At 42.5% G+C, this 17,670-nt stretch overlaps 1 protein-coding gene across 2 annotated transcripts in view; it reads left to right on the top strand.

The window, feature by feature from the left end:
• Positions 1-2,605: 2,605 nt before the first annotated feature.
• ubap2a (ubiquitin associated protein 2a) overlaps positions 2,606-17,670 on the top strand; it is a 41,616-nt gene continuing 26,551 nt past the window's right edge. For both annotated transcript variants that reach the window (XM_020484993.2, XM_020484983.2), the window contains exons 1-2: positions 2,606-2,727; positions 8,154-8,291. In XM_020484993.2, the coding sequence (XP_020340582.1) occupies positions 8,196-8,291 (96 nt within the window). In that variant the 5' untranslated portion in view covers positions 2,606-2,727; positions 8,154-8,195. The remainder of the gene's footprint in view (positions 2,728-8,153; positions 8,292-17,670) is intronic.

The following is a 17,670-nucleotide window of genomic DNA, read 5'->3' as shown; positions in this document are numbered from 1 at the left end:
ACTGCAACAGTGCATGTTTTGGGCTTTTTGGCCCATTAATGGAAAAGGTGAGCACATGTTATATAGAGGAATGTACATCAGACATGATTTATGACAACATTTCTATATGCCATGAAATTAAACATATTTCAAATCAAATCAAATTGTATTTGTCACATGCATCGAATACAACACATTACAAGCCCTTAAATAACAATGTTTTAAGAAAAATACCACAAAAAAAATAAAAAAAATAAAAGTAACAAATAATTAAAGAGCCGCAGTAAAAGAGAAGTATCTTAAAGTAGACAGGAAATCAGATCCATATTACTGCACAAACTTTCCATCTACACGTCACTGCCGGATGATTGCATTACAATCAAAGGTGATTTTGTGCAATTACTAATCAGCTTCAACCTGGAGAACAACACGGTCCTTGGAGTGTCTGCTGCTGCCGTTCATGGTGACATGACAAAGGACACTGCACAGAGTAAGATCCAACAATACATCTGTATCGATCTATCTATCGATCACATCTACTTGTTTTGTCTATTCTTTGGGCAGGAATTCCTGATGGTCCGGTGCAGCTGATCTTTATCTCTCCTGAAAGCCTGTTCATCGACCAGTGGTGGTCCTGGCTGAGGACCATCAAGGACAGGATATGCCTCCTGGCCGTGGACAAGGTGCACTGCATGACATTTAGAGTAAAAAAATAAATAAACGTATTGATGTCATTTGTCTCTTGCAAGCACATCATGCAACTCAAGTACATACAGTAACCGTAAACACTTAACACATTCTTTGACACCATAATTCCCACCCCTGCAGAGAACTATACCTAAGCATGTGACATCTTTCAATAACATAAAATTCTTTATTACTATTAATGCAATGGGTTTCACCAAAGTAACTCTGGTTTCAGATAAACCGTAATACTGTATGTACGCACACAAACATAAAAAGGAGAGCCCAACAGCTAAATCATACATCACACTTAAAAACAACATTGGAGAGATGTAATTGTTAAACAATTTAACTGCATCACAGGGGCGAATCCTTAAGGGAGACATATTTGAAGGTGCCTGCCGTCAGGGTCATCTTAATAGCTTGTTGCCCAATTCTGATGCTCACTGTCACAGCCACAGAGGCAATGGTGGATGACATGATAGAGAAGATTAATCTCCTCGTGTAGTCTGGCTGGATTGTCTCGGTTCTTTCCAACAGGTAATAATCTATGCGTTTACAATTTCCATGAAGAAATGCAATGGCAATATAAGGAATGCAGTTGTTTAATTGAATGATCATCTCTACAAAGTGTTCCTACACATAGCCAAAGTCCAGTTTGTAACATGCTCCTTAAAATCTGTGTTTTTATTCGATATTATTACATTTGGTGGAGGATGTACAGGAGTGGCAGATGGCCATATACGCTTCCTCTCACATGGCACCGTTTTACTGTGTAGGAGTGCGAGGCACTCAGGACAAATGAATGTCCCATGGGTAGGGGACACATTTGGAAAAACTAGTTTAGCAGTCCAGGGACTGGCTACTGAACCAAGACTGCACCTTTTAAAAAGCCTATGTTTCTTCTCAAATTCTCTGCTTCGGTTGCAGCAATTATTTGAGGAAGACATTGAAGAACACAAAAATACGTATACAACAAGAAATGAAAACACGTGTAAATAAATAGAAATTAGAAAATATGTTATGAGAAAAACCAGAAAAATACTATAATAAATTACGATATCAGTTTGAGTTTGGTCTAGGATGCTATAGGGATGCTAGGATACTCTAATATGCACTAGAATTTAGTAGGGACAGGTGCTGCATTTTCTTTCGCCTTTTGTACAGAGTGGTCCAACGTGATGATGTCATTGGAGAAGTTTGCTTCACAAATATCTGGAGGCACCAGGTAGGCACACACGTACTGCCATGTGGATCTGTGCAAAAAGCACAGTAAGTGTAGATTTTTTTATTTTAAAGATTATTTCTCGCTGATATTAAAGATAAAGGGCATGGGTGACCAAGAAAAATGAATTGGTACAATTTAAGGCCAAGTGGCAAACAATAATGCAGGCGCTAGGGATAGGGGTATGAGCATGCAGATCTGGGCAGATTAGATTATTTTTATTTTTTGTGTGTCTGTAAGTTGTTGTTCGTATGTATACGTTTGTATCTGGAGTGAAACCTTTTTTTAAGATAAGGGGCATATCAGCATATGTTTTGAAAATGGATGTTTGAAATTGATGATTATTGACGTTTCTAAACATTAAAACACAGTGTCGGAATTGTAGTTCACATGAAGCCAATAGTGGGTGAATGTAAGGGCTGAAAACCCTACAAACAGAGAAGGGTTTTCAAGAGATAAATAAAACCATGATTGCGTTCAAACCCCAGTGCAGCTCAGTGTAAACAAGCATAATGATAGGGTCTGTATCTTCTGGTAAGTCCTACAGTACATTATGAAGTTCAATTAATTGTACAGACAGGGTTTCTGTCACGAGCTGCATAAGCTAATAAGTGTTACTGACCAATTATTCCAAGTGTACATAGGTGGCTCTGGCTATAAAAAAAATAATTTTTGTATCAAAGACTGTCGAATCGATCGCTTGTTGTGAATGTCAATGACCCCAAGAGGACGAAACACGCGCGTCTGCGCAGTTGTCTCTCACGACCACAGAGGAGAGCGACTACAGCAACGCCGTATATCACGTGACCTTGTGCTGGCTGAGTGAATCGTGTTAGCAGGTAATAAAAAGCAAATCTCGTTCAGGCGCTCAATGTTTTTCTTTATACTTGAGCCAATTTGAACCCTTTCATAGTCTTGTCCCTCTTGAAGTGTAATGTCACCGATTCATTTGTCTGTTTACACCAGCTTTTGAGTCTTTATTTCGTTATTTTCTTTTGGCTTTTTCCCGACAAGTAATGTCGGGGGTTGGATTGTGTGCTGTGTGGCCATTTTCGTTAGAATTGATTAAGCTTTGTGGTTAGCTAGCATGTTATGATACCCGAAGAACGGCTGTTTATGATTGACCCTTGGGAAGAACCCCCGTTAGTAACGTTAAACATTCAACGTGTGAGCAGGAATGTCAGCCCGTCGTGTTTTGGTATCTTATCTGCCGTAGATTGCCTAAACTGCATCGCTAACTAGCTAACGTTAGCTAGATACTTCGCTAGCTAGGACAAAGGGGTCCCACTGTCGGTCACTTTTGTGTATTATTTGTCATTTACAGTAGGAGTAAAATCCACGCCAGTGGTGTATTTGAAACGCGCGCCGTTACATTTCAGTTAAAAACATTATCAAAAGTGTCAAGACAATTAAACAGTTAAGTGATTGTAAATGTCATATAAAGGCATGCGTTCTTTATCATTAATTATAACTTAGCTAAATATTATGGCAAGCTACCATAACACTTTAGTCTATTGTTTGCACACATTTGACGGATTCTATACCAGTGTTATATAAACATTTATGCATGTTTACTATTCGAGTGTGTTTGTCATATATTGTGTAGATGAAAAAGGTTTTATGAGTAACCAGCTAGAGGATGATGCCAAACTCCGTAGCTGCGGTAACTTGTATTATTGGACAACAGCAGGGAAATCTCTGTCGAGTTGACACAATATCTCATTACATTGTCTTGCATGGGAATGCGCTCGAATGAGAGTTATAAACAAAACAAAAAAATAGGCCCTGGCTGTCTTTTCGGTAGTGTATTGCCTTCGCAAAGTCAACCTGATGTTGATGCTGCTGTCATCTCAGCTACAGATCAATAATCGAGCCCGTGTTTATTGTTGCATTACTGGAAGTTGCCAATGGCAGCTATTGTCACTTCGCCACTGACCTGCAGCTGCATTGTCCTCAGATATGAACCAGGCAGAGTAATATGTGATCTTCTCAGTTTATATATTGTAGTTTTGGATGTGTGCATACAGTGCATTCGAAAAGTATTCAGACCCCTTGACTTTTTCCACATTTTGGTACATTACAACCTTATCCAAAATTGATTTAAATACTTTTTCCCCCTCATCAATTTACACACACTACCCCATAATGATTTTTGCAAATGTGTGTATATATATATGTATTTACATAAGTATTCAGACCCCTTGAAATTGAGCACATGGGCATCCTGTTTCCATTGATCTACAACTTGATTGGAGTCAGCCTGTTGTAAATTCAAATGATTGGACATGATTTGGAAAGGCACACACCTCTCTATGTAAGGTCCCACAGTTGACAGTGCATGTCAGAGCAAAAACCAAGCCATGAGGTCGAAGGAATTGTCTGTATAGCTCCGAGGCAGGATTGTTTCAAGGCTCAGATCTGGGGAAGGGTATCAAAACATTTCTGCGGCATTGATTGTCCCCAAGAACACAGTGGCCTCCATCATTCTTCAATTGAAGAAGTTTGGAACCACCAAGACTCTTCCTAGAGCTGGCCGCTTGACCAAACTGAGCAATTGTGGGAGAAGGGCCTTGGTCAGAGACCAACAACCCGATGGTCACTCTGACAGATCTCCAGAGTTTCTCTGTGGCGATGGGAGAACTTTACAGAAGGACAACCATCTCTGCAGCACTCCACCAATCAAGACAGAAGCCACTCCTCAGTAAAAGGCACATGACAGCCCACATGGAGTTTGCCAAAAGGTCACCTAAAGGACTCTCAAACCGTGAGAAACAAGATTATCTGGTCTGACGAAACCAAGATTGAACTCTTTGGCCTGAATGCCTAGCATCACGTCTGGAGGAAACCAGGCACTGCTCATCACCTAGCCAATACCATCCCTATGGTGAAGTATGGTGGTGACAGCATCATGCCCGTGGGGATGTTTTTCAGGGACTGGGAGACTAGTCAGGTTCGAGGGAAAGATGAACGGCGCAAAGTACACAGAGATCCTCTATGAAAACCTAATTCAGAGTGCTCAGGACCTCAGACTGGGGCGAAGGTTCACCTTACAACAGAACAATGACCCTAAGCACACAGCCAAGAAAACTTAGGAGTTGCTTCGGGACAAGTCTCTGAATGTCCTTGATTGGCCCAGCCAGAGCCCAGACTTGAACCCGATCGATCGAACATCTCTGGAGAGACCTGAAAATAGCTGTGCATCGATGCTCCCCATCCAACCTGACAGAGCTTGAGAGGCTCAGCAGAGAAAAATGGGAGAAACTCCCCAAATACAGGTGTGTAAATGCTGGTCCAACTAATCGGAAGCCACATTTCAAGATTGTTTTGATCACGCAGACTGAAATATGTTCCAGTCAGCCTCAGAGAACAACATTGACCTACACGCTGACTCGCTGAGTGCATTTATAAAGAAGTGCATTGGAGATGTTGTACCCACTGTGACTATTAACACCTACCCTAACCAGAAACCGTGGATGGATGGCGGCATTTGCGCAAAACAACAAGCAAAATGCCAGTACTGGGCTAAGGTGGAGTCGCAATTCAACGGCGCAGACACGAGACGTATGTGGCAGGGTCTACAGGAAATCACAGACTACAAAAATAAATCCAGCCACGTCACGGACACTGACGTCACGGTTCCAGACAAACAAAACACCTTCTTTGCCCGCTTTGAGGATAATACAGTGCCACCGTCGCGGCCCTCTCCTTCTCCGTGACTTATGTGAGTAAAACATTCAAACATGTTAACCCTCGCAAGGCTGCTGTCTCAGACGGTATCCGTAGCTGTGTCCTCAAAGCATGTGCAGACCAGCTGGCGGGTGTGTTTACGGACATATTCAATCGCTCCCTATCCCAGTCTGTTGTCCCCACATGCTTCAAGATGGCTACCATTGTTCCTGTACCCAAGAAGTCAAAGACAACTGAACTAAATGACTACTGCCCCGTAGCCCTCACTTCCGTCATCATGAAGTGCTTTGAGAGACTAGTCAAGGATCATATCAGCTCCACCTTACCGGCCACCCTAGACCCACTTCAATTTGCATACCGCCCAACAGGTCCACAGACGATCGCCATCACACTGCACACTGCCCTATCCCATCTGGACAACATTAATTCCTATGTAAGAATGCTGTTCATTGACTACAGCTCAGCATTCAACACCATAGTACCCTCCAAGCTCATCAAGCTGGAGGCCCTGGGTCTCAACCCCACCCTGTGCAATTGAGTCCGTGACTTTCTGACGGGTCGCCCCCCCCAGGTGGTGAAGGTAGGAAACAACGTCTCCACTTTGCTGACACTCAACACAGGGGCCCTACAAGGGTGCGTGCTCAGCCCCCTCCTGTACTCCCTGTTCACCCACGACTGCGAGGCCATGCATGCCTCCAAGTCAATCATCGAGTTTGCAGGTGACACGACAGTAGTGGGCTTAATTACCAACAACGACGAGGGCACTTGGAGTGTGGTGTCAGGAAAAGGAGATGATCGTGGACTTCAGGAAACAGCAGAGGGAGCACCCCCCTATCCACATCGATGGGACAGCAGTGGAGAAGGTGGAAAGTTTTAAATTCCTCGGCGTACACGTCACAGACAAACTGACACAGACAGTGTGCTGAAGAAGGCGCAACAGCGCCTCTTCAACCTATTCAATAAAAGACACCTCAGGAGGCTGAAGAAATTCACCCAAAACCCCGACAAACTATTAGAGATGCACAATTGAGAGTATCCTGTCGGGCTGTATCACCGCCTGGTACGGCATCTGCACCGCCCTCAACAACAAGGCTCTCCAGAGGGTGGTGCGGTCTACACAACGCATTATTGGGGGCAATCTACCTGCCCTCCATGACACCTACAGCACCCGATGTCACAGGAGGCCAAAAGATCTTCAAGGACATCAACCACCTGAGCCATTGCCTGTTCACACCGCTACCATCCAGAAGGCGAGGTCAGTACAGGTGCATCAAAGCTGGGGCCGAGAGACTGAAAAACAGCTTCTATCTCAAGGCCATCAGACTGCTAAACAGCAATCACTAACTCAGAGAGGCTGCTGCCAACATGGGACCCCAATCACTGGCCACTTTAATAAATGGGTCACTAGTCACTTTATACAATGCACTCTAAGTAATGCCACTTTAATAATGTTTACATATCTTACATTACTCATATCACATGTATTTTATACCATCTATTGCGCCTTGCTTTTGCTGTTCGGCCATCGCTCATCCATATACTTACATGTACATATTCTCATTCACCCCTTTAGATTTGTGTGTATTAGGTAGTTGTTGGGGAATTGTTAGATTATTTGTTAGATATTATTGCACTGTCGGAACTAGAAGCACAAGCATTTCGCTACACTCACATTAACATCTGCTAACCATGTGTATATGACAAATACAATTTGATTTGATTTAGCATCATACCCAAAACTAATTGAGGCTGTAATCACTGCCAAAGGTGCTTCAACAAAGTACTGAGTAAAGGGTCTGAATACTTATGTAAATGTTCTATTATATATATATATATATATATATCATGTTTTTATTATTATAATATATATATATTTTTTTATACATTTGAAGAATTTTAGTTTTTTAGTTTTTGCTTTGTCATTATGGGGAATTGTGTGTAGATTGATGAGGGGGAAAAACAATTTAATCCATTTTAGAATAAGGTTGTAACGTAACAAAATGTGGAAAAAGTGAAGGCGTTTGAGTACTTTACGAATGCACTAGAGCTAGCCCATTAATGGAATAAAGGAGCCTAATGTTATTCATTATAGTCAAGGACCCAACACGTTCTGTTTAAAGGCGACTTGTCTCTAAGCCAAAACAGTCAAATACTTAATCTAGCTAAATGTGAATTGATTCTCAATTATGGTAAGGTTCTAGAAACATAGATAAATCCCTCTACTTTCATATCACGTCAAAATAACTTCCCCAATGCAAAATACACATTTACTATACACTGTTTCAACAGTTGCAACCGACACTCAGGATTGCACAATCCCTCCAACCGTGTTGATGTGGGGATGTGTTTGATACAGGCTACACATGAGTATATATACACACACACACACACACACACACACCAGGGAATGCATTTCAGCTCAGAAGAAACTACAAAGGGAATCGGGACTATTTGAACAACCCAGGCCTAACGTATAACAACAAACCTATTTGTCTTATCTTATACCTGCCTGCAGTGAATAGGGCAAATACTGTAAGTGACATTCATTTTTATCCCCCCCCCCTTCTCTGTCTTCCAGATTTTTCTATTTTGTACATACATTGTTTTGTATATACTGTATATGATGACATCGTTGGGCGGCGACAAAGCCCGGGGCACTCGGGACAAAGCGCTGCCTGCTGCCACACACGCAACTCAACCACAGAAACAGCTCCAGGTGAGTGACACACACGCAACCAGTATTTTCCACTAGCGCCGGTTGTCGGCTATACAAATGATTTGCAGACTCATATTCAGCCGTGTACATTTTCCACTTAACTTAACTAGGCTACTTTTCAATTGGCTTCTTAAAAATAAGTCTGCAGAGCCCTCCCCTGCTAGATCAAATCATACGTTTATTTGTCACACGCGCCGAATACAAAAGTGAAATGCTTACTTACAAGCCCTTAACCAACAATGCCGTTTTAAATAAGTGTTAAATCAAAAATAAAAGTAACAAATTATTAAAGAGCAGCAGTAAAATAACAACATCGAGGCTATATACAGGGGGTACCGGTACAGCGTCAATGTGAGGGGGCACCGGTCGAGGTAATTGAGGTACAATGTACATGTAGGTTAGAGTGACTGTGACTGAATATGCATCTTCTAGCGATCTATTAATAGGATAGGCGCCTGTCGTTTTAAATAAGTGTTAAATCAAAAATAAAACGGCATTAACACTTTAACACAAAGTGAGCGATGTCAGGGAAACACTGCCTCTCGGCATCTGGGTGTGTGCACTGTGGTTGCGGTCATATTTATTTACACTGAGGGAGAGGGCGTGAACTTACAGGTCCCATATAATGTGGTGACAATGAGTCAATCCACTTTAGACTATTGTTTTTCTGGCACATTCATTTATTGTCTTTCGCGTGCAGGGTCCAATGCTGGCCAGTAAAAACGTTGGGCCAGTGGATCTCGTCAGTCACTGTCTGCAGGACCAGTAACATTTCAGCACAGTTTTGCATTCCGGGTCAATATTTACCTGCTCTGTCGCAGTCTTTCATTGAAGACTACACACACAAATGTCATGCTACACTGAACAAAAATATAAACGCAACATGTAAAGTGGTCCCATGTTTCATGAGCTGAAATAAGATCCCAGAAATTTTCCATACGCACAAAAGCTTATTTCTCTCATTTTGTGCTCAAATGTGTTTACATCGCTGTTAGTGACCATTACTCCTTTGCCAAGATTATCCATCCACCTGACTACCCCTAACCCTACCAACAGCTCTACACCCCCTGCAGCACCTTGCCCAAGCCCCCCCCCCCCACACTTCTCCTTCACCCAAATCCAGAAGGCTGATGTTCTGAAAGAGCTGTAAAATCTTGATCCCTACAAATCAGCTGGGCTAGACAATCTGGACCCTCTCTTTCTAAAATTATCCGCCAAAATTGTTGCAACCCCTATTACTAGCCTCTTCAACCTCTCTTTCGTATCGTCTGAGATCCCCAAAGATTGGAAAGCTGCCGCGGTCATCCCCCTTTTCAAAGGGGGAGACACTCTAGACCCAAACTGTTATAGACCTATATCCATCCTGCCCTGTCTTTCTAAAATCTTCGAAAGCCAAGTTAACAAACAGATCACCGACCATCATCTGCACATTTATTACTCCAGTGTTAATGCTAAATGGTAATTATTACCTCCCTACTCTTCTACATTTGCACACACGGTACATAGATTTTTTAATTGGGTTATTGACTATACATTTGGTTATGTGTAACTGTGCTGTTGTTTTTGTCACACTGCTTTGCTTTATCTTGGCCAGGTTGCAGTTGAAAATGAGAACTTGTTCTCAATTGGCCTACCTGGTTAAATGAAGGTGAAAAAAAAGGTGTGGCATATCAAGAAGCTGATTAAACAGCATGATCATTACACAGGTACACCTTGTGTTGGGGACATTAAAAGGCTACTCTAAAATGTGCAGTTTTGTCACACAACACAATGCCACAGATGTCTCAAGTTGAGGGCGCATGCAATTGGCATGCTAGCTGCAGGAATGTCCACCGGAGCTGTTGCCAGAGAATTGAATGATCATTCTTTTACCATAAGCCGCCTCCAACTAAGTTTTAGAGAATTTGGCGGTGCATCCAACCGGCAGTGGTGTAAAGTACTTAAGTAAAAATACTTTAAAGTACTACTTAAGTCGTTTTTTCGTGGTATTTGTACTTTATTTTACTATTTATATTTAACTACTTTTACTTTCACTTCACTACATTCCCAAAGAATACGATTGACTTTTTACTCCATACATTTTCCCTGACACCCAAAAGTACACGTTTCATTTCAATGCTTAGCAGGTCAGGAAAATGGTCCAATTCACGCACTTATCAAGAGAACATATCTGGTCATCCCTACTGCCTCTGATCTGGCGGATTAATTAAACACACATACTTAATTTAAGAATTTGTGTTTGAATGTGCCCCTGGCTATCTGTAAATTAAACATTTAAATAAAATGATGCCGTCTAGTTTGCTTAATATAAGCAATTTGAAATTATTTATACTTTTACTTTTGATACTTAGGTATATTTTAAACCAAATAATTTTAGACTTTTACTCAAGTAGTATTTTACTGGGTGACATTTCATTTTCTATTAAGGTTTCTTTACTTTTACTCAAGTATGAGAATTTGATACTTTTTCAACCACTGCCAACCAGCCTCACAACTGCACACTACATGTAACCACGCCAGCCCAGGACCTCCACATCCGGTATTTTCTATATGAAGTCTATCAGGACTTGCCAGACGTTATAGTGAGTTTACTCGTCAGTAGCCTACCGAATTGCATCGGTACGAGAACTGTTCATTTAGCTACCTAATTTGCATACTGATAGACGTTTTTGTGATTTTTCTGCAGATAAATTGTGAAAACATTTGATGAAGATGGTGAATCCTAGACTAGTGGAGAGAGAGCATCAGTTTGGATAAAAAAATTTAAAAGCTAATGGTACTTAGTTGTGGCCAAATATATTGGCACCCTGGCACTTTTCTTAAATCATTCCCTGTTTTTTCTGAAACAAGTTAAAATTGAAAAACACTTTTGGTCTCCACACCTTGTTATTGGAGTTAAAACATTGCACAACACATTTTATTTTTGGAAACTTAAGTTGGCTATTTTTAATTTAGAAAATAAAAGGCATGGACAAGGCTCTCCAGAGGGTGGTGCGGTCTGCACCACCCTCTGGACAAAATTATTGGCAAGATGGACAAAATTATTGGTGCCCAGGAGCTACCACTTAGTTGCACAGCCTTTGGCCAAGATAACTGAGAAAAACATTTATTGTAGCCATCAATGAGCCATTACTGGCAAGTTGGCCCACTATTCAGCAGCAAACTGCTCAAATTTTTCGATGTTTGAGGGATGCCTTCAACCAACTGATGTTTTCAGATCTTACCACAGGTTTTTGGATGTGATTCAAATCTGGACTCTATGCTGGCCATTTCAGAGCAGTCGATAGTTTCATCTTGAACCGTTCCTGGGTGCTATTTGATGTGTGTTCAGGGTTGTTGTCTTGCTGGAAGACCCACAATCTTCAATGGAAAAACTATTTTTGGACTGGGTTGAACATTGGACTCAAACACTTGATAATCAGCTGATTTCATGATGACTTGTGTACGTTCAAGGCCCCCAGTACCAGAGGTAGCAAACAACCCTACAGCATTATCAAACCTCCCCATGTTTGATTGTAGGGGTGGGGGGGAGGTGTTATTTTGAGGGTATGCTTAATTTGGTCATCAGTAGAACGGTGCAGCAAGCTCATTTGAGGCTACAAGAAGCATTTGTTGGCAGTTAGCTTGGCCAAAGGCTGTTCAACCAAGTACTAGCTCTGAGGTGCCAATCATTTTATCCATGCCATTTGTCTTTATTTTCTAAATGAAACATTTCAAATCAAATCAAATTTATTTATATAGCCCTTCGTACATCAGCTGATATCTCAAAGTGCTGTACAGAAACCCAGCCTAAAACCCCAAACAGCAAGCAATGCAGGTGTAGAAGCACGGTGGCTAGGAAAAACTCCCTAGAAAGGCCAATACCTAGGAAGAAACCTAGAGAGGAACCAGGCTATGTGGGGTGGCCAGTCCTCTTCTGGCTGTGCCGGGTGGAGATTATAACAGAACATGGCCAAGATGTTCAAATGTTCATAAATGACCAGCATGGTCGAATAATAATAAGGCAGAACAGTTGAAACTAGAGCAGCAGCACAGTCAGGTGGAAGTTGAAACTGGAGCAGCAGCATGGCCAGGTGGACTGGGGACAGCAAGGAGTCATCATGTCAGGTAGTCCTGGGGCATGGTCCTAGGGCTCAGGTCCTCCGAGAGAGAGAAAGAAAGAGAGAAGGAGAGAATTAGAGAACGCACACTTAGATTCACACAGGACACCGAATAGGACAGGAGAAGTACTCCAGATATAACAAACTGACCCCAGCCCCCCGACACAAACTACTGCAGCATAAATACTGGAGGCTGAGACAGGAGGGGTCAGGAGACACTGTGGCCCCATCCGAGGACACCCCCGGACAGGGCCAAACAGGAAGGATATAACCCCACCCACTTTGCCAAAGCACAGCCCCCACACCACTAGAGGGATATCTTCAACCACCAACTTACCATCCTGAGACAAGGCTGAGTATAGCCCACAAAGATCTCCGCCACGGCACAACCCAAGGGGGGGGGCGCCAACCCAGACAGGATGACCACAACAGTGAATCAACCCACTCAGGTGACGCACCCCCTCCAGGGACGGCATGAGAGAGCCCCAGCAAGCCAGTGACTCAGCCCCTGTAATAGGGTTAGAGGCAGAGAATCCCAGTGGAAAGAGGGGAACCGGCCAGGCAGAGACAGCAAGGGCGGTTCGTTGCTCCAGAGCCTTTCCGTTCACCTTCCCACTCCTGGGCCAGACTACACTCAATCATATGACCCACTGAAGAGATGAGTCTTCAGTAAAGACTTAAAGGTTGAGACCGAGTTTGCGTCTCTGACATGGGTAGGCAGACCGTTCCATAAAAATGGAGCTCTATAGGAGAAAGCCCTGCCTCCAGCTGTTTGCTTAGAAATTCTAGGGACAATTAGGAGGCCTGCGTCTTGTGACCGTAGCGTACGTGTAGGTATGTACGGCAGGACCAAATCAGAGAGATAGGTAGGAGCAAGCCCATGTAATGCTTTGTAGGTTAGCAGTAAAACCTTGAAATCAGCCCTTGCTTTGACAGGAAGCCAGTGTAGAGAGGCTAGCACTGGAGTAATATGATCACATTTTTTGGTTCTAGTCAGGATTCTAGCAGCCGTATTTAGCACTAACTGAAGTTTATTTAGTGCTTTATCCGGGTAGCCGGAAAATAGAGCATTGCAGTAGTCTAACCTAGAAGTGACAAAAGCATGGATTAATTTTTCTGCATCATTTTTGGACAGAAAGTTTCTGATTTTTGCAATGTTACGTAGATGGAAAAAAGCTGTCCTCGAAATGGTCTTGATATGTTCTTCAAAAGAGAGATCAGGGTCCAGAGTAACGCCGAGGTCCTTCACAGTTTTATTTGAGACGACTGTACAACCATTAAGATTAATTGTCAGATTCAACAGAAGATCTCTTTGTTTCTTGGGACCTAGAACAAGCATCTCTGTTTTGTCCGAGTTTAATAGTAGAAAGTTTGCAGCCATCCACTTCCTTATGTCTGAAACACATGCTTCTAGCGAGGGCAATTTTGGGGCTTCACCATGTTTCATTGAAATGTACAGCTGTGTGTCATCCGCATAGCAGTGAAAGTTTACATTATGTTTTCGAATAACATCCCCAAGAGGTAAAATATATAGTGAAAACAATAGTGGTCCTAAAACGGAACCTTGAGGAACACCGAAATTTACAGTTGATTTGTCAGAGGACAAACCATTCACAGAGACAAACTGATATCTTTCCGACAGATAAGATCTAAACCAGGCCAGAACATGTCCGTGTAGACCAATTTGGGTTTCCAATCTCTCCAAAAGAATGTGGTGATCGATGGTATCAAAAGCAGCACTAAGGTCTAGGAGCACGAGGACAGATGCAGAGCCTCGGTCCGATGCCATTAAAATGTCATTTACCACCTTCACAAGTGCCGTCTCAGTGCTATGATGGGGTCTAAAACCAGACTGAAGCATTTCGTATACATTGTTTGTCTTCAGGAAGGCAGTGAGTTGCTGCGCAACAGCCTTCTCAAAAATTTTTGAGAGGAATGGAAGATTCGATATAGGCCGATAGTTTTTTATATTTTCTGGGTCAAGGTTTGGCTTTTTCAAGAGAGGCTTTATTACTGCCACTTTTAGTGAGTTTGGTACACATCCAGTGGATAGAGAGCCGTTTATTATGTTCAACATAGGAGGGCCAAGCACAGGAAGCAGCTCTTTCAGTAGTTTAGTTGGAATAGGGTCCAGTATGCAGCTTGAAGGTTTAGAGGCCATGATTATTTTCATCATTGTGTCAAGAGATATAGTACTAAAACACTTGAGCGTCTCTCTTGATCCTAGGTCCTGGCAGAGTTGTGCAGACTCAGGACAACTGAGGTTTGGAGGAATACGCAGGTTTAAAGAGGAGTCCGTAATTTGCTTTCTAATAATCATAATCTTTTCCTCAAAGAAGTTCATGAATTTATCACTGCTAAAGTGAAAGTCATCCTCTCTTGGGGAATGCTGCTTTTTAGTTAGCTTTGCGACAGTATTAAAAAGGAATTTCGGATTGTTCTTATTTTCCTCAATTAAGTTAGAAAAATAGGATGATCGAGCAGCAGTAAGGGCTCTACGGTACTGCACGGTGCCGTCCTTCCAAGCTAGTCGGAAGACTTCCAGTTTGGTGTGGCGCCATTTCCGTTCCAATTTTCTGGAAGCTTGCTTCAGAGCTCGGGTATTTTCTGTGTACCAGGGAGCTAGTTTCTTATGAGACATTTTTTTTGTTTTTAGGGGTGCAACTGCATCTAGGGTATTGCGCAAGGTTAGATTGAGATCCTCAGTTAGGTGGTTAACTGATTTTTGTCCTCTGGCGTCCTTGGGTAGGCAGAGGGAGTCTGGAAGGGCATCAAGGAATCTTTGTGTTGTCTGTGAATTTATAGCACGACTTTTGATGTTCCTTGGTTGGGGTCTAAGCAGATTATTTGTTGCAATTGCAAACGTAATAAAATGGTGGTCCGATAGTCCAGGATTATGAGGAAAAACATTAAGATCCACCACATTTATTCCATGGGACAAAACTAGGTCCAGCGTATGACTGTGACAGTGAGTGGGTCCAGAGACATGTTGGACAAAACCCACTGAGTCGATGATGGCTCCGAAAGCCTTTTGGAGTGGGTCTGTGGACTTTTCCATGTGAATATTAAAGTCACCAAAGATTAGAATATTATCTGCTATGACTACAAGGTCCGATAGGAATTCAGGGAACTCAGTGAGAAACGCTGTATATGGCCCAGGAGGCCTGTAAACAGTAGCTATAAAAAGTGATTGAGTAGGCTGCATAGATTTCATGACTAGAAGCTCAAAAGACGAAAACGTCATTTTTTTTTTTGTAAATTGAAATTTGCTATCGTAAATGTTAGCAACATCTCCGCCTTTGCGGGATGCACGGGGGATATGGTCACTAGTGTAGCCAGGAGGTGAGGCCTCATTTAAAACAGTAAATTCACCAGGCTTAAGCCATGTTTCAGTCAGGCCAATCACATCAAGATTATGATCAGTGATTAGTTCATTGACTATAATTGCCTTTGAAGTAAGGGATCTAACATTAAGTAGCCCTATTTTGAGATGTGAGGTATCATGATCTCTTTCAGTAATGACAGGAATGGAGGTGGTCTTTATCCTAGTGAGATTGCTAAGGCGAACACCGCCATGTTTAGTTTTGCCCAACCTAGGTCGAGGCACAGACACGGTCTCAATGGTGATAGCTGAGCTGACTACACTGACTGTGCTAATGGCAGACTCCACTATGCTGGCAGGCTGGCTAACAGCCTGCTGCCTGGCCTGCACCCTATTTCATTGTGGAGCTAGAGGAGTTAGAGCCCTGTCTATGTTGGTAGATAAGATGAGAGCACCCCTCCAGCTAGGATGGAGTCCGTCACTCCTCAGCAGGTCAGGCTTGGTCCTGTTTGTGGGTGAGTCCCAGAAAGAGGGCCAATTATCTACAAATTCTAACTTTTGGGAGGGGCAGAAAACAGTTTTCAACCAGCGATTGAGTTGTGAGACTCTGCTGTAGAGCTCATCACTCCCCCTAACTGGGAGGGGGCCAGAGACAATTACTCGATGCCGACACATCTTTCTAGCTGATATGCACGCAGAAGCTATGTTGCGCTTAGTGATTTCTGACTGTTTCATCCTAACATTGTTGGTGCCGACGTGGATAACAATATCTCTATACTCTCTACACTCGCCAGTTTTAGCTTTAGCCAGCACCATCTTCAGATTAGCCTTAACGTCGGTAGCCCTGCCCCCGGGTAAACAGTGTATGATCGCTGGATGATTCGCTTTAAGTCTAATACTGCGGGTAATGGAGTCGCCAATGACTAGAGTTTTCAATTTGTCAGAGCTAATGGTGGGAAGCTTCGGCGTCTCAGACCCCGTAACGGGAGGAGTAGAGACCAGAGAAGAATCGGCCTCTGACTCCGACCCGCTGCTTAATGGGGGAAACCGGTTGCAAGTTTCTGTCGGCTGAATGAGCGACACCGGTTGAGCGTTCCTACAGCATTTCCTTCCAGAAACCGTGAGAAAGTTGTCCGGCTGCGGGGACTGTGCCAGGGGATTTACACTACTATCTGTACTTACTGGTGCCACAGACGCTGTTTCATCCTTTCCTACACTGAAATTACCCTTGCCTAACGATTGCGTCTGAAGCTGGGCTTGCAGCACAGCTATCCTCGCCGTAAGGCGAGTACAGCGGCTGCAATTAGAAGGCATCATGTTAATGTTACTACTTAGCTTCGGCTGTTCGAGGTCCTGACGAATCGTGTCCAGATAAAGCGTCCGGAGTGAAAAAGTTGAGGAAAAAATAAATAAATATATGAACGGTAATTAAAAAGTGAAAACCGTAAAGTTGTCAGGTAGCAAAACAGGTTAGCAACAAAACGCACAGCAACTCGAAAACAAGCCTGCAAGTTGTGACCGGAAATGACGTCAGTCATCTATGATTTAAGCTGAAGGTTACAGAAATAAAACATGTATTCTGTAAAATGTAGAAAATCCAATAAAGTGTGGAGACATTTTTTCTTCTTCAGTTTAAACTTAATTTATAAATAAGAAATTATTTAAGAAAAGTGCAAGGGTGACAATATATTTGGCTGCAATTGTATATGGTATTTTGAAGGATATTGATATATACAGTGCCTTCAGAAAGTACTCACACCCCTTGACTTTTTCCAAATGTTGTTGTGTTACAACCTGAATTTAAAATGGATTAAATTGAGAATTTGTTTCACTGGCCTACACACAATACCCCATAATGTCAGTGGAATTCTGTTTTTAGAAATTGTTACATATTAATTAAAAATGAAAAAATGAAATATCTTGGGTCAATAAGTATTTGTTATGGCAAGCCATAAAT

The sequence above is a fragment of the Oncorhynchus kisutch genome, linkage group LG1 (genome assembly GCF_002021735.2).
Source record: "Oncorhynchus kisutch isolate 150728-3 linkage group LG1, Okis_V2, whole genome shotgun sequence".
Classification (NCBI taxonomy): Eukaryota; Metazoa; Chordata; class Actinopteri; order Salmoniformes; family Salmonidae; genus Oncorhynchus; species Oncorhynchus kisutch.
This window is presented reverse-complemented; position numbering and strand designations above follow the sequence as displayed.